This window comes from Pezoporus occidentalis, unplaced genomic scaffold (genome assembly GCF_034315485.1).
Source record: "Pezoporus occidentalis ecotype Australia unplaced genomic scaffold, CSIRO_AGI_Poc_V1 ctg38, whole genome shotgun sequence".
NCBI lineage: Eukaryota > Metazoa > Chordata > Aves > Psittaciformes > Psittacidae > Pezoporus > Pezoporus occidentalis.
Genome location: NW_026915702.1, coordinates 6,302,983 through 6,330,442, shown reverse-complemented (window position 1 = coordinate 6,330,442; position 27,460 = coordinate 6,302,983). Strand labels below are relative to the sequence as shown.

The following is a 27,460-nucleotide window of genomic DNA, read 5'->3' as shown; positions in this document are numbered from 1 at the left end:
TATTCCAGTGCCTCACCACCCTAACAGGAAAGGCTTTCCTCCTTACATCCAACCTAAACTTCCCCTGTTTAAGTTTTAACCTGTTACCCCTTGTCCTATCACTACAGTCTCTAATGGAGAGTCCCTCTCCAGCATCCCTATAGGCCCCCTTCAGATACTGGAAGGCTGCTCTGAGGTCTCCACGCAGCCTTCTCTTCTCCAGGCTGAACAGCCCCAACTTCCTCAGCCTGTCTTCATACGGGAGGTGCTCCAGTCCCCTGATCATCCTCGTGGCCCTTCTCTGGACTTGTTCCAACAGTTCCATGTCCTTTTTATGTTGAGGACACCAGAACTGCACACAATGCTCCAGGTGAGGTCTCACAAGAGCAGAGTAGAGGGGCAGGATCACCTCCTTCGACCTGCTGGTCATGCTCCTTTTGATGCAGCCCAGGATACAGTTGGCTTTCTGGGCTGCAAGTGCACACTGCTGGCTCATGTTAAGTTTCTCATCGACCAACACCCCCAAGTCCTTCTCTGCAGGGCTGCTCTGAATCTCTTCTCTGCTCAACCTGTAGCTGTGCCTGGGATTGCCCCAACCCAGGTGTAGGACCTTGCACTTGGCATGGTTAAACTTCATGAAGTTGGCATCAGCCCACCTCACAAGCGTGTCAAGGTCCCTCTGGATGGCATTCCTTCCCTCCAGTGTATCAACCGAACCACACAGCTTGGTGTCAAGGGCAAACTTGCTGAGGGTGCACTCAATCCCACTGTCCATGTCAGCAATAAAGATGTTGAACAAGACCGGTCCCAACACCAATCCCTGAGGGACACCACTCGTTACTGGTCTCCAGCCGGACATTGAGCCATTGACCACAACACTTTGTGTGCGGCCATCCAGCCAGTTCTTTATCCACCGAGTGCTCCATCCATCAAATTGATGTCTCTCCAATTTAGAGACAAGGATGTCGTGTGGCACAGTGTCGAACACTTTGCACAAGTCCAGGTAGATGACATCAACTGCTCTATCCCTGTTCATCAGTTCTGTAGCCCCATCACAGAAGGCCACCAAATTGGTCATGCAGGATTTCCCCTTAGTGAAGCCATGCTGGCTGTCACCAAGCACCTTGTTGATTTTCTTGTGCCTTAGCATGCCTTCCAGGAGAATCTGCTCCAAGATTTTGCCAGGCACAGAGGTGAGACTGACTGGTCTGTAATTCCCCAGGTCATCCACTTTCCCCTTCTTGAAAATGGGGGTTATATTTCTCTTCTTTCCAGTCATTGGGAACCTCACCTGACTGCCATGATTTCTCAAATATGATGACCTGCAGCTTCGCAACTTCATTCGCCAGCTTCTTCAGGACACGTGGATGGATTTCATCAGGACCCATGGACTTTTGCACGTTCAGATTTTTAATATGGTCTCGAACCAGTTCCTTTCCTACAGTGGGCGCAAGGTCTTCATTCTCAGTGAAGATGTCATGATGTCTTAGATCATCAATCTAAATAATACTGATTTTTAACAACTTTGCAAGGATTTACTAGGTACCTTTATGTGGTGTCAGATCTTGTTACACGTTTCGTTCAAGAGGACACTGGTAACCAACTCAACTGAATATTGTGTATCTGTGTTCTTTTCAGTCCATCTAAGCTGGAACTCTTAGGGTTGAAGATAGTAAAGAACTCCGTGTGCTGTTTTTTTTAAAGTATGAAGGCAGGTTTGAATGGATCATTGGCTTGAAACAGGTGGAAAGATAGTTTCTATGCTTTTTTAACCTCCTGATGGTTTTATTCTCAAAACTTTTTAAGTACTTCTGCATCCTTGTGACAGATCACTGGAACAGGTTGCCCAGGGGGGTTGTGGAGTCTCCTACGTTGGAGATATTCAAGGCCTGCCTGGACAAGATCCTGTGTGATGTACTCTAGGTTACCCTGCTCTTGCAGGAGGGTTGGACTAGATGATCTTTTGAGGTCCCTTCCAACTCTTAGGATTCTGTGATTCTGTGACACACACCAATAGATGACTTTATTGTGAGCAGTGATAGTCATCCAGGCCATTCATAAAGCTTCATTTACATATACTACATCTGGCTGGAGCAATATGACTGAATAGCAATTTTGGTAACCCTTCACTTCAGAGGCTTCTGAAATTTTTCTGAAATAATGTTCTTTAAATGTTATCCACAACTTTGAACAACCATTCAGTTTAAATATTCAGCTTTTTTGTCCCCTCCTGAGGAAATGAGTGCTGTTCCTATTGTTTCAAAGATGCCATTCTGAATTTTCATAGAGGCAACTGAATACAACCACAAAGCTGCTGTAGTGACCCTGGGGTATAAGAACTTGCAAGCTCTGCCTGAAATTGCAGTAGCTCTTTTGAGCAAACGAAACTAAAACAAGTCAGGCAATGCTCTGGGTTGTGTCAAATAGCTTGCATGGTTATAAGTTCTTTTTGCTCAGCCTCCAAAGACAGCAATGTGTAAGTCTACTGTTTCTTATGGAGTAAAGGGTTGTGTTGGTTTTGCTGAATATTACAGAATTGTTCAGGAGGAGCAAACAGTAATCTTGACCTTGCACCTCATGACATACTACGCATACTCCTAATGATTTAAATAGCATGTCAAATTACATACTTTGCTTTTATTCTGATCTCAGTCCTACAGTACCTTTTGCTGTATATAGTTGTACATATATCCAGATAGATACATAAATACCTACATACAGATGTGTCTCTTGAGACCATAGTTGTTCCACCCTAGCCCTTAAGCTATAGTTCTGTAGATCTCTATACATACAGAGATATGTGCATATACATATATATATCTGGATGTATGTCTGTATACTTTTCTGCATATATGTGTGAATGATTTGAATGGTATAAATTTCTTGTTTTGATGTGCTTATAATTTACCTCAAAACTGCAGTAAGTCAGGGTATTTTTCCTTAATGTTGTTACAGCTGAATAGAAGTTATCAGCTCTGCAAGCAGGGAAAGGTTAGTCTGAATGTCTGCTTATCTAATGTGTATACATTTGTTAATAGTAGGTGAACAAATGCCTGAGGCTTTTAAATTCATGTTAAGCCATTGATATGTAAGAAACAAATTCTATTTGATTTTCTTCACTGTTACTGTTTGAGATTTGTGTACTGCTGCAGTTCTACTGTAATATGCTTAGTACACAGGAAATATGGAAAACAGTAATGCATGTGTTAGTTTCACCTTTTTCTCAACACTGTAAGTAGTACCTTGAGTGCACATTTGTCAAACTGAAATCAGATGCTAGATGGCCTTTTTTTCCTCAGTCTTACAAAACAACCTTCATTTAGGGAGAGGCATTAGTGTTAAAGGTCAGATACGGAACTGAGTAAAGCATAAGTTAATTGGGTAGAGCAGAATCTCTTTGTGCTGTTAGGAAGTGTGGCATTTCCATCCTGGTGTTTTCCTCAGCCTGTTGTACTCCACAGTTGCTACAGTTTTGGCAGTGCAGGCTCGGATAACTCAGCTGTATATATTTGCCCTAAATGAAGCATGGCTATGCATTTCTATTTCTGTTAACTAGCTTGTGAATGTTGCGGGGAGATTAAACTCTTTGTTTTCCTGCTTCATCTGGCAATAAACCTTGCCAATATAAACTTACCTTATGAATTATTTGTTCAAATTGAACAGTCACAATGTGTTTGTGGAAGGAGCGTGCTCTGGTATGGCTGTGGAGCTTCTGATCCAGAACTAGGAGTCCTAGAGAGTGGCTGTGTTGTTAGAGCGTTGCCCCAAGTCTCTCTACATCTTTGAGAAACAAAACTGTGTTCAGACCTAGTGCTGTTAGACAATACAAGTACAAAGGTAGTAGATTTACTAGGGAAGCTGAGAGTGCAACAGCAAGTAAGGAAAGAGTTGTAAGGGGAGAAAAACATAGTGAGGCCTGACACACTTCATGATCATTGTTCTGGGTTGAGAGCCGTTGTTTCAAAGTATCTTTCAATACTGATGTCAGGATGTTTTAGTCACTGCTAGGTTTGCGTAGGAGAGTTACTGCCTATATCTCTGGCCTTGTTCTAGCTATTATTTGCCATCAGCTTCAGAATAAAAAAAATTCTTGCACAGCTAAAAAGATAAATTAGTTTCCCCAAAGGTGCCAGATAAATACAGGTATAAATGGATGACCTAGTTTGGTTGACCTAATTTTTCCTCCTATCTATCCTTTTACAAAGTGATACTTTTAATTTTTCTTTGAAAGGTAATTTTATTGGTGGTAATTAATTTATGGAAGACTTAAAGGCAGTTTTACTCTAATGGAAGTGTCTTGTGAAAGAAAAGTCAAGAAGAATTGAATTATCAGCTGTAAAAAGTAGCAAGCTGATGTAGCCAGCTACTTCAGTGGGAGAGAAGACCTAGCTGTTATAAGAGGACTGGAGCTATGAATGATGTTGCCTCTTGGGCCAGATGTATCATTAGGAACAAAAGCAAATAAAGATACATGTTTCATTCATTCAGATTTCTAGAAGGAAGCAGCAGTAATTTTGCAGGAAATCCTACCATGATGCTTCTGATCAGCTAATTTTTTGTTTAATTTATTTTACTTCTGAGATCCCTTAGTTCAATAAAAAAAAATTAATTGCCTTGTGTTAGGAATGTGCCGAGGGCAACTACATTAGTAGACTGAAAGCTGTAAGTGCTGTATGGATCAGTTGGCTTGTTCAATTTTTAATTTGCTGCTATTTGCAGAAATCCTAACCCAGTTGTTAAATGTTCATAAGCGTGTCCATATAACTTAGGATATATAATTCCTCCTCTTTAGAGGATGGGCTATGTTCTTATTTTTTTATATGTCAGAGACCAGGCCTTGATTCTTAAACATTACTGAAGCATGTAAGTTTTAATTGTACGATCTTAGCTATGAGGTTTGGTGTCTAAAGTCATGAGTTGGATATCATTAGTCTCTAAGGGGAAGTTAACTTAGTTAAAACCATATTGCTTTAAAAAATATACACAGTACTTGAATCTTACTTAGTTAAAATACTGAACTTGTGAATTTAAAACTTTTACATGAACTTCCTTGTGTAATCTTGTAAGGAGTTGATGGCTGTTTGCTCTTCTAAAGTCAGAGTACAGTGGTGTCCTCTTGAACAAAGGCATCTCCCTGCATTTGTCTGTCCTGCTGTCTTGTCACTCTTACCGCCTCATGTGGATGACATCTGCTTTTTGTTTTTCATCTGAAAACACACAGATGTTTTGTACTCTGTGATCACAGGAAGAACAGCTTCTATGTGGATCAGTGAGATTGAGAGCAGTTCTTTCTTTGCTTCTGAAGAGGTAGATGACCATCTTTTAGCTGTGCAGCTGAGCTGCTATGGGAACAAGAGGCCAAGGCTTTCTCTTCTGGACAGCTAATAAAAGACAATCAATGAGAGGCTAATAAAAGAATGTGGTATATGAGTGGCATTGTCTCATCTTCCTGCTTTTATTGAGCTTGAACAGTTAGCACCTCTGCAGTCATTGCTATCTTTTATAGCTACTGTAGGGTCAATATCATGGATAAGAAATCCATTTCTTCTGCTGAGCTGGATGTCAGCCGCTGTTTTGACAAGTTTCTGCATCATGCAGGTTTTGGCTGGTCTTCAGAGACCAATAGGCATGATTCCCAGCTACTTACCACATTTGAGACTTTCAGGGGGCTCTTGGTCCAGAATTCTCATATTATTTTCCATTTTAGATTAAATAGATGTTGTCTTTCATTTATGTTACTATGGCATTGTTTTTATTCCTCTGGTAGTTCTTAGAGGACACAAGCTGTCTTTGAACGACTGGGTTCCTAATTCAGAGGGTGCTTACATGGGTTTCTTGCCTTTAAGGGTTCAAGGGATTTGCCAGTGTAGATTATGCATCAAGTTGAAATGGCTGATTGCTGTGGGAACTGCACAGCTCTTGGGAAGCCTGAATGGTGTTCCACTCTGTCCTAAATGTTTCACTTCTTATGTGACTGTATTTGACTCTCCAATGCATAACCCTTAGTAGAACAGTGTCTTGTTTTCTCAAGGCACTCAGTGTTCTGATAGCGCATACTGGGTGTATCTTTCTACTTAAACAGGTTTTCTTATTGGATTAATTGGCCAGCATTTGCACAGTCTTACTGCACAAACCAGGAATTAGTTAACATAAAAAGCAGAAAACCACCAAACCAAGTCAAATGAATAGTGCACTGCAGTCAGACTGTGGATAGGTTGGGTTTGTAAGTTGATGACTAGCTGATCTCTGAGTGAGTAAAACTGATCATGGGGATGGCTCTGTGGTAAAATATTATGTCCTGCATTTTTGCAGTTCATGGCTTTATTATTTTATTGCTTTTCCACATGTAGAAAACAAGTCTTAATTCTTCCTTTATTTTCTACTTGAATCTTTGCCTTCTTGCATAGGAAGCAGAATTACAACTGGAAGCTATGCTTTCATCATTAGTTACTTACTCCCTGTTGCAGATGCTAATAAATTTATCAAATAGGTAATTGTTAATTGAAAAGAATATGGTTGTCCAGTAGGAGTACTCAAGGGAATGATTTAGCTCAAAATATAGCTGGAAAATGAAACACTATGCTGGAGGGAAGGGCATATGTAGGTTAGTTTAACTGCTTCAAAAACCTTGGAATTCCTGCAGAAATGAATTCATTATAAATTGCCTGTGTGGCAGCACCCCTATTGCACAAAGCGCTAAAGGGAGGAAATAGTCTCTTAGATGTTGTGAGTCTCCCCAGGTAGCTTTTAGGTGTTTGACAGTTTCTTCTAAGACTTCCATTTTTAGCAGTTTATGTGGCTGCACAAAGCTGTGCTGATTTTTATTATGACCAAATTAAAACGTAAAAACTAATTTTAACTCCTTTCCTGTGAGGTTGCTTAAAAATAGTTGTGTATAAATGTTAATGGATATATAGGGAACTATATGTAAATGTTAATGGAGAAAAATGACTGATTTTTAGGTAGGTGGAAGGATCTTGGAACATACTTCAGGCACTCCTCACTGGAATTTATTTTAGTGAAGAAATGCATTGTTTTATAATTTTTTTTTTTTTTTTTTTTTTTTTGTCCGGAAGGGAGAAATGTAACTTAGGTTGCTTCCTTCAGCAGTTTATTGCTATGAGACTGGAACATGGGAGCTTTGCTCTTAAAGCTTTGGGTATGAGTCTGGGTTTCAAACTGAATGTCCTGAAATAAGTTGTCATTGAGCTGGATGTTAAGCCATGTGGTCACTCACAAATCAGTTACAACCTTTTTAGACTTTCTTTATAAACAGAAGAACTTTTCCAAAGGCTGTTCCACAGAGCTGCTGTGGGAATTGTCCTGATGATCTGTATTAATATTGCTTCAGTTGCTTCAGCTGATGCCGGATATTTTCTTCATGTTTTGATTAAGAAGATAAAATTTGAGCTTTCAGTTTTTCTTGCAGTGCAAATGCAGCCTGCAAATCGTTTAGGATGTCAACTTCCTATTTTTGTGGTTCTGAAAAGAACAGGTAGAAACTTAACTCCATGAAACTCTGGCAGAGAAACCTAGTTGTATTTCTTGCAGATCACAGAAATCTGTAGCCTATTAATAAATAAATTGAGAGACCATTAACATGGGAAAAAAAATGTGTGTATCTTAAAGTCAGCAAGCTGTTGCCATAAATCCATGTGTAAACTGTGATTTCCTAAAGGAAAGCAGTATTTGCTTCTAAAATACTTAGCTAATTCCGTAACTAATTCTAATATGGATTGGCCTGGATGAGAGCTTACATTTGGTAACTTATACATTGTCAAACACCATAGCATTTGAGGTGTAAAGCTATAGCAACATATCTTTCTGGCACTAGCATTAAAAAAAGCATTAGGACTGTTTAAATTGGTGATTGTGTGAAAATGAAGCCAGCATCCTGTTTGTACAGTCTTATAGCATGCATAATAGGCTTCCCTTCCTGTATTCACAGAAAAAAATATTCCATGTCTGGTAAAGTGAGGCAATATGATCATCCAGTGAAGAAAGTATGTGGATATAAAAACCTCATTGATGATATTTCTGGCTCTGATGGATGAAGATAACTTCCAGACGTATGAAGTGTATATCAGGCCAGGATGTCTTTAGAAGTGAAGAAAGTAGCAGTGCAGTAAAAAGGGAATTCAGTCCAGAGATGTAGTTAAATAGTGAACTGATTTACTTCTGGACAGACAGTACCTTTGAACTAGAAATGACAGTCATTTTAGTCAGGTGAATGATCTTGTAGGGTGTGTTGGGGAGCCCTTCATAGGGCTTGGGTTTTATGGGGCTGTGGTATTGCTTACCACTTTTAAACCTCCAGAACTTGATCCTGAAGTTAGGAGTTTCCCAAAGCGTGTACAAATAGTGTAGACTTTCAGGTGATGTTCCTTGCAAATGAGTCTTAAGACAAATGATAATAACATAGCAGATAATCTTTACTTGTAAGATGTGGGGGTGTTTTTGTGTTTCGTTTTGTGGTTTTGTTTCTTTTTCTTTCCTATTAATAGATTCTAGTGTGATGTTGGAATTTAGCTTTTGCTGGTAACAACTGAGAATGTGAAGTGTTCTGTTTATAGGGAATGCAGCTTACGAGCTTTATATGCTTGAACTGAAGATTTGTTCGGGTAGAGGTAACAACCTTTTCTCCTTCCTGTGGTAAGTCAGCTTAATGGGTACATGATTGTCATGTTGTGTGGAAAGTCAGTTACATAAAACCTTTTAATTTATAAATTAGGCTTGGGAAAACCTTCAGAAGAAAGCTGGGAACTTTGATTATGCGAAGCGTGTGGTGAATTTTAACGGTATTTGATATGCCATGGAGGAAGGATTTTTACAGAAGCTAGAAGAAACGCTTGTGTGGGCTTCCTTTTGCATTCATGCTGTCTTTTGGTTTGTCTTCAGCTTGTTTGATCTAGCTTCTGGACATTGTATAAGCAAGGTACCCTTTAGGAATTCTGCATTTATGTCGGCTAGTAATGGAATCATCACTGCAAAGTGTGTACATTTCCGCTGGGCATAGTACTTCTGTCAGATCTTATGCAAATTGCAACATGATTTTTTTTGGTTCAACACATACCAACTCTGATCTATTTTGGATGGTTGTTCATCTTGCTTCTCTTGCTTTTTCTGTTGTGGTGTGGGTTTTCTTGTGTTATTCTTTATTCCCTCCCATTTACTTCTGTGCTTGTGCTACCTTATCCCTGTACTGCTAGAATGATTTCCTTACATTTTTAAACCATTGGTTATTACTGGTTTTGGAAGACAGACCCCATTGCATGATGAGTGGAAAACCATGTGCATAAGTTAAGTATCTTGAACTTTGCCTTGCTTTTAAACTGGAAGCTCTTCAGAGCAACCATTAGCTTTATGCAGGTTGTTATGGTTTTAATGAACTGAAGGCAAATGATTGTCCATAGAGTAGTTTGGTACCCTTTTAAGCTGTGCAACCATTGAGTGATCGATCAGTTGTTGGGTTATAATTAACCCAACAGAAAAGAGAAGGTATATGGGTGGATTTTTTGCTGGGTTTTGTTTTAATTCAGTGATCAAAGTAGAACTACCTGGCCTGAGTCTGATCTTAAATTCAGAACAGAATAGCTTAGCTACATGTTTTGTTGGCTTTATTATTTTTTTAAGGGGAAAGTCAAGTTTGCAAATGTTACCTAGCTCTGATAAGCAATGCTTTTTAATAAGAAAAATCTTAGAAGTGTGTTAGGTCTGCACAGCAGAGCAAGAAGCCTGGGAAGCAGGACATTGGGGCTTAACCAAACTGTTTAAAAGCCACTGCAGGGATTGAAATGGTTTCTCAAAACCGTTTTGAATATAACATGCTATTTTCTCTTTAAGTCTAGAGGCTGGCTTTTTTGATTCTCTTTAGGGATGGTTCTTTGGAAACATACAGACTGTTCCATGTGAATTTTCACGTTATGGTTTGTTCAGTTCTCATGATTAGTATTTCAGGGATTGCACTGGATCAGGTAATATTGCTTATGGATCTCTCTCTTCAAAAGAGTAACTGTAGTATTGAACTGGTGTGTAAGCTTGGTTATTACAGAGACTGCTGGAGACTAAAGCCTAATTTGAGTATCTTGAAATAAATGCTGAGGCCTGGCAGCCTCAGTGCAGTCCATATTGAGAGAGAATGGCAGTACAGCTTGCACTGGGATCATGATGCAGTCTTCTAGTAAGCAGTGTACTTGATTCTTCTCACATCTGTAAGAACCACTTGCATCCTGATAAGACATTGTGATACTTCACTGCTCCTGTGAATTAACTCACTTTGGCTGTAGAGTATGTACGTCTGTATCTCGCATTTTAAAGCCAAGATTTAGCAATGATGAGATCCTATCACTTGTCATGCAGTTACTGTCTCTTTAGAACAAATGTGTATTTCCTGTCTGGGCTTATTAGCATTAATAGCTGTTCTGGTTACCCAGTGGAATACTGATGCATAATGCTAGCAACTGGGAATGAGAAGAAGGTAGCCTTTAAGGGAAGGCACAATGCAAGGATTAAAGAGGGCATTGCTTTAGAAAAATGCTACTCTGCCTTAAAGTCAAACTGCAGCAGACATTGGGTTTGAGGTTAAACTTAACTGATGTGTCGAAAATAAATTGAGATCTTTTAAAGCTATTTATTTTGTTTGGAATGCTGCCACTCTTCAAAGGAAAATAAGACTGAGAAACTTGGTTTGTGTCCTGCTTATGGTGTACTTAAATAGTTCCCCGTTTAGTAAGTGTGGGGAGTTCAGTTATCTGGAAAGGGTCATTGTTTCTCACTAGTCCAAACTGCATGCAATATCTTGCCTATTTCCTAGCTAGAAATACTGCAGTATGCAGTCTTACACATCTGCAGGAATTTAGAAGTTTGGGGTTGCTTTTCTAACTAAAGATGTATCTTTTTCCACACTGAAAAGCCAGCCAGAGTTTTCATGGCTCTTAGCAGCAGTGCAACCTGTTTCTTTCAAGTTTATTCAGTGCTTTCCCAGTTGTATAAAAAAGGAACCCACTCTGCTTGCTTTTAGCATTTCCTATTTTACTTTGTACAAATTTTAGATTCCATTCTTTGTTATCTAGCCTTTCCCAAGAGTGGCTTTGATAGATCTGAGGAAGTAACTTTGGTAATGCAACTTTCCTCATTTCCTGTATTTCATCTACTTATTTTGTCATTCTGAAGAGCTGTCACTCACAGTTTCACAAACTTACATTTCCAGTATCTAAAAGTGTAAGTAAGTGTCAATTCTCCAATTTTAGATCTCTAAGTTCAGTACTCAGTAAAATGCTGTGGAGTTTAATTTGTCATGAGGGAGGTAAAAAACCCAGCTTGATGCAGAAGGAAGCAGTGAAGAGTAAAAGCAGGAAGCTATTCAGGAGCTTCTTTGTGGAGATCACATTGCATTTTAGTGAGCTAAAATGGGAAGGTATTAATGGCTTATGTGTGTGCAGGTTAGCATCTCTGTGAGTATATATATTGAGCAATGTACTGAGCTGAAGGAGACAGTAAAAATGTGGAAGAAGTTCTGCTTGTGTCAGGAACTGTCACCAGTATTTTACAGTCAAACAAGGCCTGACTCTGGTCTCTGCAGGCAGTGGGCTTTGTGGTGATAATCCACCCGCTGCCTCCCTGCTTGTGTCTGCAGCTAGTCTCACCCAGTCACCTTGTTCGTTCTGTGGCTTTGCTGAAATGATTTCCGATTTTCCAGAATTAGGATGTGAACTGACCACAGCTGTAGTGTTTTCTCAGAATTCTTTGAAAATGTATCTGTGACCAGGGAAAAGAGAATTACTTCATTTAGTGTTGAGCAACTTTCCTGTTCCTAGATGGGCAAGTGTGGGCTGCAGCCAGTGTCAGTAGCAGGTTACTATATAGACACTACTCTGATATGAGGAAGGAATGCAATAAAGGAGATTAGTGGCTTAGAAAATAAGATGAAAGCAAATGGAGTAGAAGGCTAAGAGGTGGAAAACTTGTGCAGTGCCTAAGTGGTTTGTATGTAAAACCTCAATATGTAAATAGCTGTGTCACTGATGGTTACTGTTGCCTTCAGTACAGTAAAACCTGTCCCGTTTGTCTGTAGGGGTGGGTATGAAACTGTCCTAGTGATGGTTCATTGTACCAGAAGTTGAACAGTCTTGCCTTGATGAAGCAACATAGTGCATACCAAACTGAAAAAAACCCTCTATCTACATCTTATCATGTATATCGTCAAAAACTGTTTTCCCTGTATTCCATTTGTTAGCTTCTGTAATACACAGTAAATTGAAACAGATGAGTAGCAGTTTATGCACTTAAGGTTATAGTTAGAAGGAGACTTTAAAATCTGAGGTATGCCATAGAGTTGTATCCACAGTGGCTACTTGCCTTTCCCTAGAAGACAGCTTTTGCTGCTTTACCATTTTTTTTCTGATTTCTTAAAATAAGAAACTTGTGACTTTCATTAGTCCCCCAAATCCACAGGGTTTTGATGGTATCTAAATACTGAATTCTGATTCAATAATTATTAATATACCCCTAAAGAAGTGTTGCTTTGCAAAGGCTACTTGTATGCTGAGGTCATGGGTTTGTTACTTGAACATAGTAAATTAGTTGAATATTAATAATTTTAACTCTGGTGTTCAGGGGAAAAGGAAGGCTATGAATGAGTTTGTCCTAGGCTGCCTGGGAAGGATTTCCAAATGTTACAGACATTTTTAGTTCTGTTTTTTAGTGGTGTTAAAATTAGAATCTGCCACACATGATACAGTGAGTATATTCATAACTGGGAGAAAGATGAGTAGGTGAATCTACAGATTGGTTATGTTGGTGCTGAGTACACCTGCATTTGACCAACCAATAATGTGAACATGGTGGATGAAGATATGATGGTGATCAGACCTATGGGAAACATTGCCAGAGTTGAAATTTGGCCAGGATGCTCCCTTATTGCCTGCGTTGCTGTTAAAGGACCCCTTGTTCATGAAAACTGTCAAAACAATTACCTCAAAGAGATGGACCAGCAAACACAGTATTCTTGTAGAGCATATGTACATATGGTAAGAAAAACCTGTAGTCATTTCCATGTGGAGGGCAGTTTTATTGAGATTACTTTGGATTTGCCGCAGAAGAGCAAAAAGGTAAAACTGTCTGGGACTTGCTCTGGCAAATAGGAGTTGGGTAGAAGACAGACAGTCCTTTAAAAATAACTTTGTTATAAAATAATGAACAGTTAAAGTGATTATAACTATAATTGTGGTGTCTGGGACAAAGCAATAACACGAATGAGATTATTTTTTTATCCTTTCCAGGCAGCGCAGTACCATCTGCCGTGCATGGTGCAATAGGTAATGGGACAGAAAAAGAAGTAGCTAAATTTTAGAATTGTATGATACTTTGCTTTCTTCAGAATATATAAAAAAGTGCTGTCGTGAGTTAGATGTACAGCTACTCCAGTAATTTATTCTGACTGGTGGATACTGAGAGAAAGAAGGTAAGAAATGAAACGGCCGTCATCCCAGCTTCTCTTGGTGGCAGGTTCTGTGTAGAAGCTCCTGGACTGCATGTGGCAGCAGCAGGCTGGGGCTCACAGGACACCAGGAGCTGTCTCTGCATGCAGACAGTCAGGATAGGGGCAGGTACCCTTAAACAGCCCTCTGCTGTTTGCAAATGTTTTACCTTTTTTAGCTCTGTATAATTTCCTTTCATTGAGCTTCCTCTTTTTTCTTTTTTCTTTTTTCTTTTTTTTCTCCTTTAAAGTTCTTATTTCCAAGGGAAAAAGTTGTGGTGAATTTATATTTCGTTTTTTAGCCTTTTCCTGACTGGCAAGGATACCAGCTATAAGTATGCAGTAACTACAGTTGTTTCTTCTGGAACTCTGTCTTTAGCCAGGTCTTGCACTTGCTCGGATCTGCTTCAAAGTGTTTTTCTTGCTGGGGGGTTGAGGGAGAGTTCTCTCGCAAATTGATTGGATATCTTTAAAAAGAAAGAAACCTGTACTTTGTACCCCTCTGAAACTCTTGATTTCTTATTTTTCAGCTTCATAGCCTTCCTAATCTCTTCCATAAGAACTGCCACATTTCTTGTGCATGCTACCACCATCCTGATTGCTTTCTTCATACTAGAGGTCTTGCACAATCCTGGGTGTGTTAAAATATATTACAGAATCTTAGCTTGATTTTTCTCTCTTTCTCTTTGTCTACTTTTGTTCATGTATGATGCTGCTTCCCCTTTACCCTTGCTCATCAGTCCTCCATAATTTGTAGGGGTAGGATTAGATTCTGAGCATGTGGTCCTGCTGTCAAGTTTAAGATAAATTTCATATCAGTATTCTCCTTTTAGACTCAAATTTGGACATCCCTGAAATGGTCAGGCTAATGGACAAGATGATTGGTTTAGGTCCCTTCCATCTGAAATACTCTAATCTAAATTTATGATTTATCTGATATCTGGATTTCATGCAGGTGACTAGAAGCACCTACCCATTTCTTCCTGGAACAGGCACTTAATGTGCCTGAACTTTGACTTCTGCTCTATCCTTTACTTAGGGTGTGGTGTTTTTATACCTATCACAGGGGATATTACACTGTGCTATAATAATTTATTCTATTGCTTCTGAGTCTAAGCCTGTTTAAGCCCGATTTAAATTTTGGTAAAGGTGGAGCCCATTCTTGTGTCTAGTATTTTTTTGTCCAAAAGGTTTTGTTTTTTTTTTTTTTGTGATATTTTAGGAAACAGAAATACCTTTCTCTTTCAGCCTTTTTGTCACCCGTTTTCAGCGTGTCTTAAGATCTATTGATTAATGTGCTGTACTTTCAAGTCACTAAGGCTGCATAAAACAGTTCTCAGTCTTTAGCCTCTTATCTTACTGACTAAACTTTGTGTCTGTGCTGTATTTATGTGCTGTGTCTGGTAACAACAAATGTTACTGTTGCTGCCTGCTTCTGTACTGGCCCAGGTGATGCCCAGAGAATGGTTTCCTCCTTTACAGTTGACCTGATTAACCAAGGACTATGATCTGCCGCCTTTTTATGGGGATCCAAGCAGGTTTTCTGCTGCCCAAGAGGACACTGACATCTAGTGGATGGGTTCCACAGACACAGGGCAAGCTAACTGCTGCTTTCAGGTCATCTTTCTTCTGGACTTCCGCCTAAATAGTGCTTTTGTTTAGATCCTCAGAGTAAAAAAGCCTAGCCAGTTTAGTGTAACTTCTGGGGTTTGTGCAACTAGTTGTTGTTTGGTGGTGGGGAGGTTTGGCTTTTAGTTGGTTTTCTCAGTCAAGTTGCCTGCACACAAGCCTCAGATGCTTGCAATATAGTGATTTAAGGTACTGTGTTCCCCAGTTGTCCTTCCAGCCTGTGAAGATGCCAGGCTACCTGTGTGGCAGGGCAAAAAGAGGCAGATGTTCCAGCTTCCCACCTCTGGGCAGTGCCTCTATGTTGCCTTCAGTTCTGCACTTATTCTGCGCTTATTCTGTCAATGAAACTTGAAGCCTAGTAATGTGTAATGCTGCTGTGCAGCTTGTATCAGACATCTGTTGGTTTAACTGGGAACCAAGTAGCAGGAAAAGCTACTTGGTAGCAGAAACACAAATTTGTCTAGGAATGTTCCAAAGTAGAGAACAGTGCTTAAAAATCAAACTTTGTGGAAACAGTCATCAAAATGTTAGTATTGCTTTAAAGACAAAACCAGACATTTCAGTTGAAGTAATTAAATTCAGGTTTCTTTATCAAAGAAAATAAGCACTGTATAAACCTTGATAGTTAAGCATGACATCTTCTGCTATCAGGTACTTGGCAGTGAACTAAGTAAACCAGTGCCTGTGAGCAGTTAACACCATTGCAGAGCACTGTTTGATCTAGGATGGTTTAAGACATTCTGCACTAGTGTTTGTTAAATAATAAGGTACTGGTTTGGGATTTGTTGAGCATCTACTAACTCTCTAAATGAGGTTTAAAAAAGGAGTTAGTTCAAGGCACTTAAATTATGGCTTAAAATAAAAAGAAGCCTTTCAGGTCCCTTTTAATCACAGAAGAGTCAGAGAAAGTATAGGCTAATGGTGCCTAGAATGAGAGTGTTAGACTTAAATGCTTGATGATAGTCTTTAAAAAGGGACAGATTGCTTCCTTGGCTAGAGAAAACATTGATTCTTACTTTTTCCGAAAGAAGCTAAGATTATTTTACTGTTTACTAGTGTTCTTTGGATACAGCAAAAGTATCTTCAAGTAAAAACAGACTATCACAACCAAAAACAGTAACATAAAAATGATTCATGTTTTCTATGAAAATATAATGTAAAGGTTACTAATATGTTTTCTGTGCTAAAGGGCACTTATGCAGTGACAAGCAATAGATAAAGTAGAATATGAATGTTTCTGTCCTAAGAGGGAAATTTCAAGTTGAATCACTTTTATTAATATCTGACCATGAAGAAAAATAAGAACATACAATCCATCAGCAAATTAAAATGACAGCCTGTTATTTTAATTAAGGAGAAGAAAGAAAAACAGCTTTCTCTCCTGTCGGCTGCTGAGAATTTATATTGTCTCATCTTTAGAAACTTTCCAGCATGGTGGACGTACTACTGAGTGCAGGCTGTTTATCAGTAAATATCCTGTGTCTAGTCCCTTGGTGGCTACTGTAAACACTTTACGAGTTGCCACTTAATTTGGGATAATATGGCATATGTGCTTCCTTCAGTGTTGGCTTCTAATATGCAATGTTACTTGGCCTTTTTTTAAGTTTAGTCTTATCTCTTTTACCCTGAAAGTCTGTCTGCTTGCTTTATGTTAGATTCCCATCTTCCCCTCCCATTGATTGTTTTCTAGCTTTGTCATCAAATAACAGCATGCTCAGCTTTTCGTAAGAATTCATGAGAGAAAATGCCTGATTGCCCTGGGAGGTTTTGGAGAAACTTCTTTTGTAAAATCCCTCCAGTCAGATGATTCTTTTTTATCAATATTTTTCCTTGTAAAAACAAACTAAAGAGACTCTTGTCTCGCCTGGATTCTTCTAAAAATTCACATACTCTTCTTTTGAATTGGCACTGTATCAACTACTTACTTGAAGCCCAGATTAGAACAGCTTCCTTTCCCAAGAAAGGAAGTAGAGTGTTATTACTTTGTCACTTATTCCACATAGATGAGAATTATAGATAAGAATCTTGAGGTTGGATCTTAAGGTATCTCTGTGTGTTTCTGAAATACCTGGCAGTAAATCTATCATCCAGAAGCCAGGGGTGTTGAATAAAGTTGTTTATATTTCAGATAGAAGAAAATTAATGAGGGTTTTCTATTGTTTACCAAACAAACCATCAGCTTCTACATTCTGGGTTGTAAATAGTCAGCCTTCTAAAGACATGACAGTTGAGGGTTGTTTTAAATTTATCAGCAGTTTGATTGACAGGGAACTTGCCTGAACCTGATTCATTTTATCAGTGGACTTCAGCACCTTTTTACCTGCTGAAATTTGGCATAGTAGAAAGACTGTTTCACAAATCAGCTGTATAGCACACAGCCTGCAGGGTACACAGATCAATGAGAGGCTGCTTTAGAAACCTTTATGTGATTGAGTGTATACTTCATATAAGATAAATATTTATCTCTTCAAAATAGAATAATTTTGGAAGTAAATACATTCTAAGTGTAATAAAGGCTTCTTACAGACTGGAAGTTTGACTTGCAGCTTTGTTGTACAAAACACAATAAAAGGTATATAAAGGCTTATTTTAATATCAGGGATTTAGGTTCTTAGTGTTGGTTGTGAAAGAGAATGTACCGCAATATGTTTGTTACTTAGATTGATGCAGGCTTTTATGAGTCTTCAGATTTAAAAATGTCCTCTAAAATGTTCATGATTTTAAAAGGTTAAGCTTCAAACTTTTTGATTAAAACAGTATTTTTATTTTACGTTTTAGTAACTTCACTGCAGTATTCTTGTCTCTGGGTATTCTAACGAAAGGATTATATAGGGCTGCCGAAGAGGCAGCTATTTCTTTTGCTAGTCACTTTTGGGTTAGCATGGCCTGAGAACACCTGTGATTAAAGTTACCATAAATTAAAATGTTAATGGTATGTCAAACAATAAATTTGAAATAGCTATATTTGAGATTAATTGCAGTCTTTTCCTTTTTTTTGAGGAGGCTAATTGCACAAAATGAGGAAAGAAACAATTTCTGTGTGAGAGTTACTATGGTATGGTCATAGAAAATTCATGTATGCCTATGTTACTCCTGTAGAAGAGAACTGCATACAATATAGCATGTGTGGAGAAGGTTTAAGGACTTCTTTTAAAATTCAGCAGAAACAAGCTAAATGGTAAAGTTTCTGTTGTTCAGGCATTTCGCAGTGTTATTTCCAACTCTTGAATGTTCAACCATTAACAATGGACAGAAAAACATTAAAATCATGCTTGTGAATAATTGGTTGTTTGTGTTTGTTGTTTGTGTACCAGCCATGGCTGCTTTGGTTTCATTTGGGTAGTTGCTCTGCAGTTCTTTCTGCTGGTATTATAAGAATTTTGTTGGACATTGCATTGTCTGTTCTGTCTCTTTTTGAAACCAGAATGGGCATAACCTGGGTGGAAGGTGTGTGATTTGGATCTGTCAAGGACATGTTTGTTCAGCAAAAAAATAACAGATGCTACAAGTACAAACAATTATGGCATAAAATTCCTTTGCCTCTCCATAAATGTTGTGCTGGTTATTAGGTAGGGTTATTACAGTTGAAATCTTAGTACAAGTTTGTATCTTTAATGAGGCTACTTCTTTCTGGCTTTTAAAATGCTATTGAATGCCGTCATAAATGGCTTCTTTATAACTAGCACATTCCTTAGCTTCCAGACTCAGCCTTGAAGAAGGGGTGAAAATAGTTGTAAGCGTGTTTTCTCCAGTTAGTAGAAACGTATTTTCTATTTGATACCTTCTTTTTCCTTTACATTCTCTTACGTATTCCATGTACGTATGTCACTGCATGGAAGTACTGATTCAGTGCTTATCAAAAGTTTTCTTTTCTTGTATTTGTCTGGAAAGGTTTTAGACTGTTTTTTGGGGAGTTAAAAATTGTTGGTGTCTACTTGCCAATTAGGAACTAACATAACTATATTAGCAATATCCTAATTGTGCCTGCTGAATAGTGGGGGTTCTGAACTACTAAAAGTCTCTACAGGTACTGTATTTCTATACAAGGTTCAAGCCTGCTTCGGAAAAATAAAAAAAAACAAAATCAGACTTGTGGGGAAAGATAAAACTAGTGTATTTTTATTGGAATTGCTTGCATGTCCAATAAACACCAGCGTGTTTAACACTTGAACTCATGTCATTACATAGTAATTCAACTGCATGCTAAAGGATGGCACATAACTGAAAGGAACAGCACCACCTTTGAGTTCTAAAGATGATTCAGTAAGGTAATTTGTACTCCAAACTAGATGGCAGTTGCAGTGTTTCTTGACTGCACAAACAGCTATGCTTTTTACTCAGAGCATTTGTTAGGCTCCAGCTTTTCAGCTTGAAGTCACTCAGCAAGTCTTACTGGGCAGGATCTCTGTTTCAGCTAAATGGGCAAGTCATAGCCGGTAAAAAGCCCTGATGCCTTTTTGCAAGGCAAAACATAACATCTGTAGCAGACATTTCTTTTTGGGGGATGCAGATTTATTAAAAAGCTTAAGAAATCCCCTGTGCCTTTAGTTATGGCAGCTTTGGTAATTGGGGACCAGCAGGTAGGAAATTCTAGTTTACTGCTGTTGGAGTGAAAGCTCACTGTTTCCTGTTACAATTGCGGTGCCTTTTTTTCCCCACCTAATATGAATCGGGCTGAAAACAAACACTGACCTTAAGGAAATGTGTTCCAAGGCGTGGGAAAAGAGGAAGAGTTTTGCATCTTGTGAAGGAAGAGGGAGGAGAACTTAGTTGGTATTTTTCTTTTTTTTTCTCCTTTTTTTTAGTGTTGAACAGAAACAAAAGCAAAATATATTCTCCATGAAACTTAATGCCTCATTCCACACACATTGAAGTCACAAGTAAGGGAATGGTAAAGCCTGTGGGGAGAAGAAAGTTTTGATGGTAACAGATTGTTGAATTTCTCGGGGACAAGGCACATGCTTAAACAAACTCTAAATATTCTTCAGAGCTAGAGGCTTAACTGTGACCCCTTTAGGTCCTTATGCTGGTTATTTATATCAATTGTTTCCAGTCTGTATTGTCTATCCAGCTCTTCCTTTGAATGCTTGTCACAGGGTGCTTTTGGCTGTTGATGTTTTAGTAATTGAATGTTTTGCTTTGTCTGCTTGTTTACTTGCTCATCAACAGACTACAGATCTCTTCAGTCTTCATCCTTGTAAAAATAGCCCATTACCAGCAGTACTATGTTGCTTAACTGTTATGCTGAACATAAATGAACTGTGACTGTAATTGGTAGTACTGCTAATTTAGGCTGGGTTTAGTATGTAGATAGTATAAATATAGTTTCAGAAAAGAGGGTGAGAAAAGGAGGCTTTTAGAGAAGTCAGCCAATATTTTGGTGTGTGTGTAGTTATCTTCAATTGTTAGCTGTGTGGGAGACATGCCTGGCCCTAACATTTTTGTTAGGGAAAATACAGGTTTGAAAAGAAGAAAAATGTTGGTCTTACTCTGGCATTGCATAATTCTTGAGACTGTGCTGTTGGATTGGGCTTTTTATGTTGGTGTTGGGGTTTGTTTTTTTTTTTTTGGGAGTGTGTGTTTGGTTTTTACCAGTTCCCAGTTATAACGTGATACTGAAGAAAGTAAGATGTACTTCTTAACTGGCTCCTTTCACTACTGTCATTTGGCCTCCTCTGCATGATGGTGTACCAGTGTTGTCTTCATTGACTAACGCTTTACTGGATATAAATCTTCAATTTGTGAAGTAATTTGAATTCCCTTCTTCCCTGAGAAGCTACTGGCTGGAGTTAAGATGTTACAAAATACACTATGCCATCTAATACTGAAGTGATGCTGTTCTTGATTCCCTGGGTAATTTTTGAGGGGATTTTCTTCTATGTAGCTCACACAGGCTTCCTTGAATGTAGTGGGGTTTTTAGACCCATCATTGTCTTGCTGTGAACTGCAGAAGACAGAGCTCCGAAGGAACCACAGTTGTCAGGCTCATCTATTTATGACTTCAGCGGAGATTCCCTTAGAGCACCTAGAGCTTGGGAGTTAGGAGGTGTTGCTATAGGAGAATGCCAAGGTAGTGAAAACTCTCCCTTCTTGTATCTCGTTCTTTCAATCAGTTCAGTTTGCAATCTCCTTTCAGGGCTTTATTTCAGAGAAATAAGTTAAATCCAGACTGATGGCCTGTTCCTTGCAGCCAAAGCTATCTGTGAATGTTGAGATATGGTGAAGCTTTTCTTTTACAAAATTGGATCATTCTCCTTTCACTGTTCATGCTTGACTGGTGTTTGAGAAAGCTTTTTCCTTCCATGATGGTGACTAGGAATTCTGAAAAATAATTGTTTGAAAGCTGACAGGAATAACTGGGGGAAGATTACATGTGTCACAAGTGTATGCTGCTTTTCAGTTACTTCAAAGACAAAGTGGTAAGAGGGGTAGTCTCAAGAATTAGTTTTATCTGTAATTTCATGTGCATGTACTAAGTATTAGTCTGATAACTAATTTTATTTGTCAGCTTAGTCATTATCTTACATTTAGGGTTTTTTCAGGTTTTAATTCTGAGTTTATTTGTAATAACAAATGCAAAGCATTTAATGTGCAAATGTAAACCACAGAGATGGTTGGGAGACTTATATACAAGTATGATACTTGAAATTAAATTAAACTTTGCATTATTTGTGCTGCTTAACAGAGGAATAAGGTAACTAATGTCCTGTGTGGTACAGCTCAGTGTTGATTCAACCCAGCTGGACCTCTCTTTCCCAGAAAATCTGGACTAAGCTGCACTGTGTCTGACTCTCCTGCATGCAGCTCTTGTTCTGGCAGAGTGACTAAAGGAAAGATGGCTCACTCTGTTCCTTTATTCCTTGCTACTGCAACCAGGAGTTGCAGAGGCACCCTGACTGAGAACAGTCCATCCTACAACAGTTTACTGGCATCGGCTTGTCTGGGTGTTTTCCAGAGCCCTCGGTGATAAGTAAGTGGTATAGGGAAACTCCAGTAGGATTTGCAGGGACTTGAAAAAACACTTCTGGGAGCAAAGCAGTTATAGAAAGTCAGAGCCCCATTTGAGCAGTGATGTATCTGAGTCTGTATTTGAGCTGACATCTCTGAGAATGTCAAAGGCATCCTGGCATCTTTGTGTTCACAGTATTGGTACAGAATCTGAAACCTGTGTAATCCCACCATAGCTAACCAGACGATAGTTATTTTGATGTTTCTATGGTAGCTTGGTTCATGTTGCTCCTGACAAATACATTTTTCTCATTATATGACAGTACTAGGAAATTTATTCTGCCCTAGTAATGTTTATCTAAATTATTGGGATGAGAGCGCAGCTGAACATAATTCATGTGATTTTCTTCCCTTGCTGGTAGTAAGAACAATGTGATGTCAAGCTTACTATAGAAATAGCTGTCTTATTTCATAAAATGAATGCATCAGTACATTTTTTTAGTGTTTCCTAGTATCTTTTATGCTTTGATTTTTAAGGTGACTTTTATGGAAGCTTTTCCTTAATTTTTCAGTACTTTTGAGTATTTTAATGAACTTAAGCAAATTTTTCAAAAGAAATTGTTTTGTTGTGTGATTGGTGTTATCTCATTATTCTGCTGCCATAGCCAACTGTGTAGAGCTTCTGAAGCCCATTACTGTTACCTGTTGTCACATAGCAAATGACTCATGGGTGCTGTGGAGTATTCTAGCAGCTGATGTTTGACACTGATACATGCTGCTCCTCAGGTATGGTCAAAAAGGAGACTTAAGTCAACATCACTGGTTCACCAACTGATGCTTTGACTGTTGGAAATGTCAAATAAGTCTTAGGAGACAATTTGAGGCCTTTAAGTAAAGGCCTGGTAAAGTGTTTGCTGTGCTTTCCTTGAAAAGAAGCCCAGAAAGGAGTCACAAGAACTTTCATATCTTAGATAAGGTTCAGGCTTTTAAAGTGAGATCTTCAAATCTCAATAGGCAGTATAAGTTTTTTCTTTATTTACGATCATTTTCTTTCATCCACAAATAACATGTCTATGGGATTAAGCAGTGTGTCTTTACAGGCTTTCTAGAGTGTTAAATAGATGAAAAAATTGACTGCAAAAGTCAGATCTGTTTCCTGGACTGGTTGGACTGAGTTCTTCTTAATATGGTAGGATTCCACAAGTTGGGTTTGAAAAGCTGGTTTGTCTTTTTGTAAAAACACTGAAGCACATTTGTAGTACAGACTGTAAAACCACTGTGGAAGTTGGAACTATGTTTCTGAACTCAAATTGTTTCAAAGGCTCATCTCCCCACTGTCACATGTGGTAAGTGTTTGTCACCATCCCACAAACCGCTTCTGTCACACAGTGAATAAGCAGAATTAAACTTGAGCTTTTCTAATGAGAAAGGAACTTAAGGCCTTGTGAATGTAGTTCTTTAAGTATGGTGAATCACGAGTATATACATACTTTCTGATTATTTTGTTCTTAAAAGGATAAATAAATGAAGATTTTTGTGGTACCAGAATTGCAGTTTCAGTGAATATGTAAGTCGCATGGAAGCATCTGCTGTTATCTGCAAAGGCACCAGGCTGGATCTTCTAATGTCCCTGCTGTTGGTGTCAGAATATCTTCTGGGAAGCAACTTGACAGTTTACTGACTTAACCCTAATGAGCGCTGCTTTGTACTGTAGACGGTTGTTATGAATTAGCATGAGACTGGACTGTGACAGATCTTACTGGCTATCTTGTCATCAACTTCCTTTAGGCTGAACTAAATTCTTTCTTCTTCTGCCCTGTCATTACCCCCATTCTGCTGTTGAGTACATTGTCCTCCCTCTGGTCACTCCAGGCTGTAACCTCGGAAGCACTGAATCTCTTGCATCCTACAGTGGCGGTGGGTGCGTGTTGCAATAGCTTTCTGCAGAAATTGACTGTTGTGTGTAGAGCAGAATGTTCTGCTGCGCTTGGCACTTTTCCATTCCTGTGGTACTTTGTTCAAAGCTCAGTTTTAGAATTCTTTCCTTTGTTCAAAGCTCAGTTTTTTGAATTCTTTCCTTAACTTTTTAATGAATTCTTTCTCTTCTAAAAATATGAAGTAGATACTACTCTATGTAGCAGATACTGCTACAAATTATAAACAGTACTCCTTACTCTTTTTGATTCCTTTCAGGACCATACTTTTCTTCTATTGCAGCTGTCTAAGAACAGCTGAGAAATATGCGTTAAAAGTATGGATCCTGAAGTATTTTAGGAACATATGTGTGTTAAAATCAACCTGTGTTTCATTTCCAGTCTTTGCCTCAGAGTTGGTTAAGCTTATCCTACTTTCTAGGCTGTTCAGCAGATTGTACATCTATTGGCTGACACACGGGAGAAGGCTATGCTGAATTCTCATAGCGTCACTTTCTAGAAAAAGAAGTTGATACTAGTCACTCCAGCCTTTTTGGCATAGGATAGATCCAGGTTGTTCTTGGGAGAATTTTTTTTTTGTGTGTGTTTTTTTTTGTTTGTTTTTTTTTTTTTATCCTTGCATGCATTAAAAAGGGGCTAAACCAAAAAGGATCATCTTCCAAGGGTGCTCTTTGGTACCTAACCTTTTCCCTGTATGACTTCCTCAAGGGAATCCTTTCTTATGCAGAATAACTTCTGCTTCTACTCCTGGTTTTTAAAGGTCATTTTTTTTTTCTCTGAGCTTCTTTCTGTTATTTTTTCTAAGCAGAGTTATGGTGTTTGTCCCATAAAAAATCAGTATGATGGGGGAAAAAACATACAACCAGGTTGCAATATGGAACAATATACAAAATCATATTGGTGGCTGTGCTTGGAAAGTGTTGTTTCTGTTTGCCTTTGTTTGTTTTTCTGAATTAGAGGCTTATAGCTGATTTCAAACTATTAGTCTTCTAATTCTTAGCTGATATAGCTAACTTAGGTGTGCATATTTTGCTATTTCTAGACTCTTGGTTGTGCTCGGCCTTAGCACAGGCAATATGTTTTGATACGTAAGGGCAGTGTTACATCGGACAGTATGTTTCCCACATGCAGTGGTATTCTTTGTCTATACTTTGTTACAAACCAGGTTTCTCTGCTTGCTATGTGTACAGGTTATGAATTTGCTTTTAGTGTTGCGAAGATGAGGGTAGTCTGCGTGGAAGCTTCCTGTAACTGTTCACATGTGTTTTCAAGAATTGAATCTTCCTGGCCTTCACTGTAGCAATGTTTTCAGATCATATATTTAGCACTTGGATCCCTGTGTGGTCAGGGACTCACTGTCCCACCTCCAAATGTTTACTCTTTTTTCATTGCCTAACACTGCAAGTTTTTCAACAGCAGTGCATTTTAAGAGAAAATAACCCTGTGTGCTAGTTCTGTTGCTGGTTTTAGCATTCAGTGATTTCATCTGTGATAATCCTTGGAGAAGAGAAGAAAATTTGTCTGAAAACCGGTGATACTTGCTTATAATCACAGAATGGGTTGGGTTGGAAGGGACTTTAAGATCATCTAGTTCCAATCCCCCTGCCATGGGCAGGGACACCTCACCCTAGACCATGTTGCCCAAGGCCCTGGTCAGACTGGTCTTGAATACTGCCAGGGATGGATGCCATTTTTATGGATTATTAGATGCATATTGTTCAACTAAGTTAATGCACAGTTTACATTTGCATATAAAATCTGTGGTGGTTTTCACCTTATCTAAATTTTATCAAAGTGTTTTTCTGTATACAGCAAAAACGCTAAATTTTGTGGTTTTCTTTCTCTTCTTTTTTTTTTGCCAGAAGAATTACTGCAGGACTTGAGTTGCCAATTCATTTTCCCTTTTTCTTTAAAAATTTCAAGTGTGCAGTGAGTCTCATGACTGCTTCAGTAGTTTTAGAAGAATTTAAGAAGAAAACCGGCTTTCCAAGCAGATTGCCTTACATTGCCCTCCTGCCTGTATGTTGTCGCATAGTCAGTGAAAAACAGGATTTATATTTCTAACTAGCAACCAACATCCTTCATTCTTCCCCTTCCCTAAAAGAAGGCAAGTCATGAACTTTTGGGGTCTTCAAGGATGATAATCAAGCATTAAATAGGCAGGGAAACATGAACAACCTCTGTCCTTCTACTTGTGTAGAATACCACTCAATGGCAATCCTAAACTTGCTGGAAGCTATGTTCTGTTTTCCTTTTGATCATCTCGTATACCACCACCATGTCAGTGTTGATAGAACAGCTGTTTTGCAACCACCTACTTTAACTAGAAGCCAGAATTAACTTTCTGAGTTCTTCAGGTTCCTTTTTTAAATCTGGATGTCTACACAGTCTAAAATAACAAGTTCTTCTGGCTCCTCTTGGATTTTATTTTTCCTTCCAAAGAGAATCCACACTCTTGTTCCTCCTCAATTTTAAGGTTGTGAAGGCCTAGCACAAGTGTGATGATACAAGCTGTATTGCTCTTGTTATTTCCAAAGTTGTTGGAAGGCATGGGCTGGTTTTTATTATTGGATGTTTTGACTCTCTCAGATTTCCAGGATTTGAAATACATGGATGTGGGGGAGCTGTGGTGGGGAAAAGATGTACATTGTGAATCCAGCAGACCTCCTGTTACCATCTTAATTGCAAATACCTTGTGCCTGAAAGGCAGGGAGCTTCTTTCTCTGAGTGAGCTTGAAACTCAATAGGACTTGGACATTAGGAGTTTGATGCCTGCTAAAAGTGAGATTTTCTGTTCAGATGTCAGTGTTGAAAGCCACACGCTTCAGAGCAAAGTACAGGCTGCTAATGACTGTTCCCAAGCCAGCCTGCTCTGAGCTCTTACTCCAGGTATTCTGAGCAAGAAGAGGGTTTGCTGTTTAACACAGGTATTCTTAATGCAATTGTCACTGCCTAACAGGGCAGTGTATTTCCTAAATAAAATATGTCTGTATTCCATACTGGTGCTGTAGTGGCTTTCCCAAAGCTCCATGTCTCGTGATATATAGAGCCAGCTTCAACTTGGCTGTAAACTGATGATGAGCTGAAAGTACTGGATAGTTAGATTATTAAACTTCATCATAGTGAATATTGTGAAAGGAACAAAGAAGTTTTTATTGAGTGATCTTATACTTCATCAGTGAAGCTAATACCTTGTGATGTTTGTTATTTGCAGACTTGAAAATGTAACATAAATCTTCTATTTCAGAGGTTAAGAAGATTATCGACAAAATACAGAACAGAGAAGATCTACCCAACAGCCACTGGAGAAAAAGAAGAAAATGTTAAAAAGAATAGATACAAGGATATATTGCCGTGTAAGTCTGATTTACGTGTTAATAGAAGGCAAAGGGAAGTGCTTGTTATTCTTAATGTATTCTGAATTTTACTATTTCGTTATTACTGACAGACAAAATTGGGGATAATTTGCTGAAGGATAACTTTCATAGAATTT

At 38.6% G+C, this 27,460-nt stretch overlaps 1 protein-coding gene across 2 annotated transcripts in view; it reads left to right on the top strand.

Moving 5' to 3' along the window:
* The window catches only part of PTPN12 (protein tyrosine phosphatase non-receptor type 12), a 71,496-nt gene that overhangs the window by 4,216 nt on the left and 39,820 nt on the right, over positions 1 to 27,460 (top strand). For both annotated transcript variants that reach the window (XM_062632009.1, XM_062632008.1), the window contains exon 2: positions 27,215 to 27,323. In XM_062632009.1, the coding sequence (XP_062487993.1) occupies positions 27,215 to 27,323 (109 nt within the window). The remainder of the gene's footprint in view (positions 1 to 27,214; positions 27,324 to 27,460) is intronic.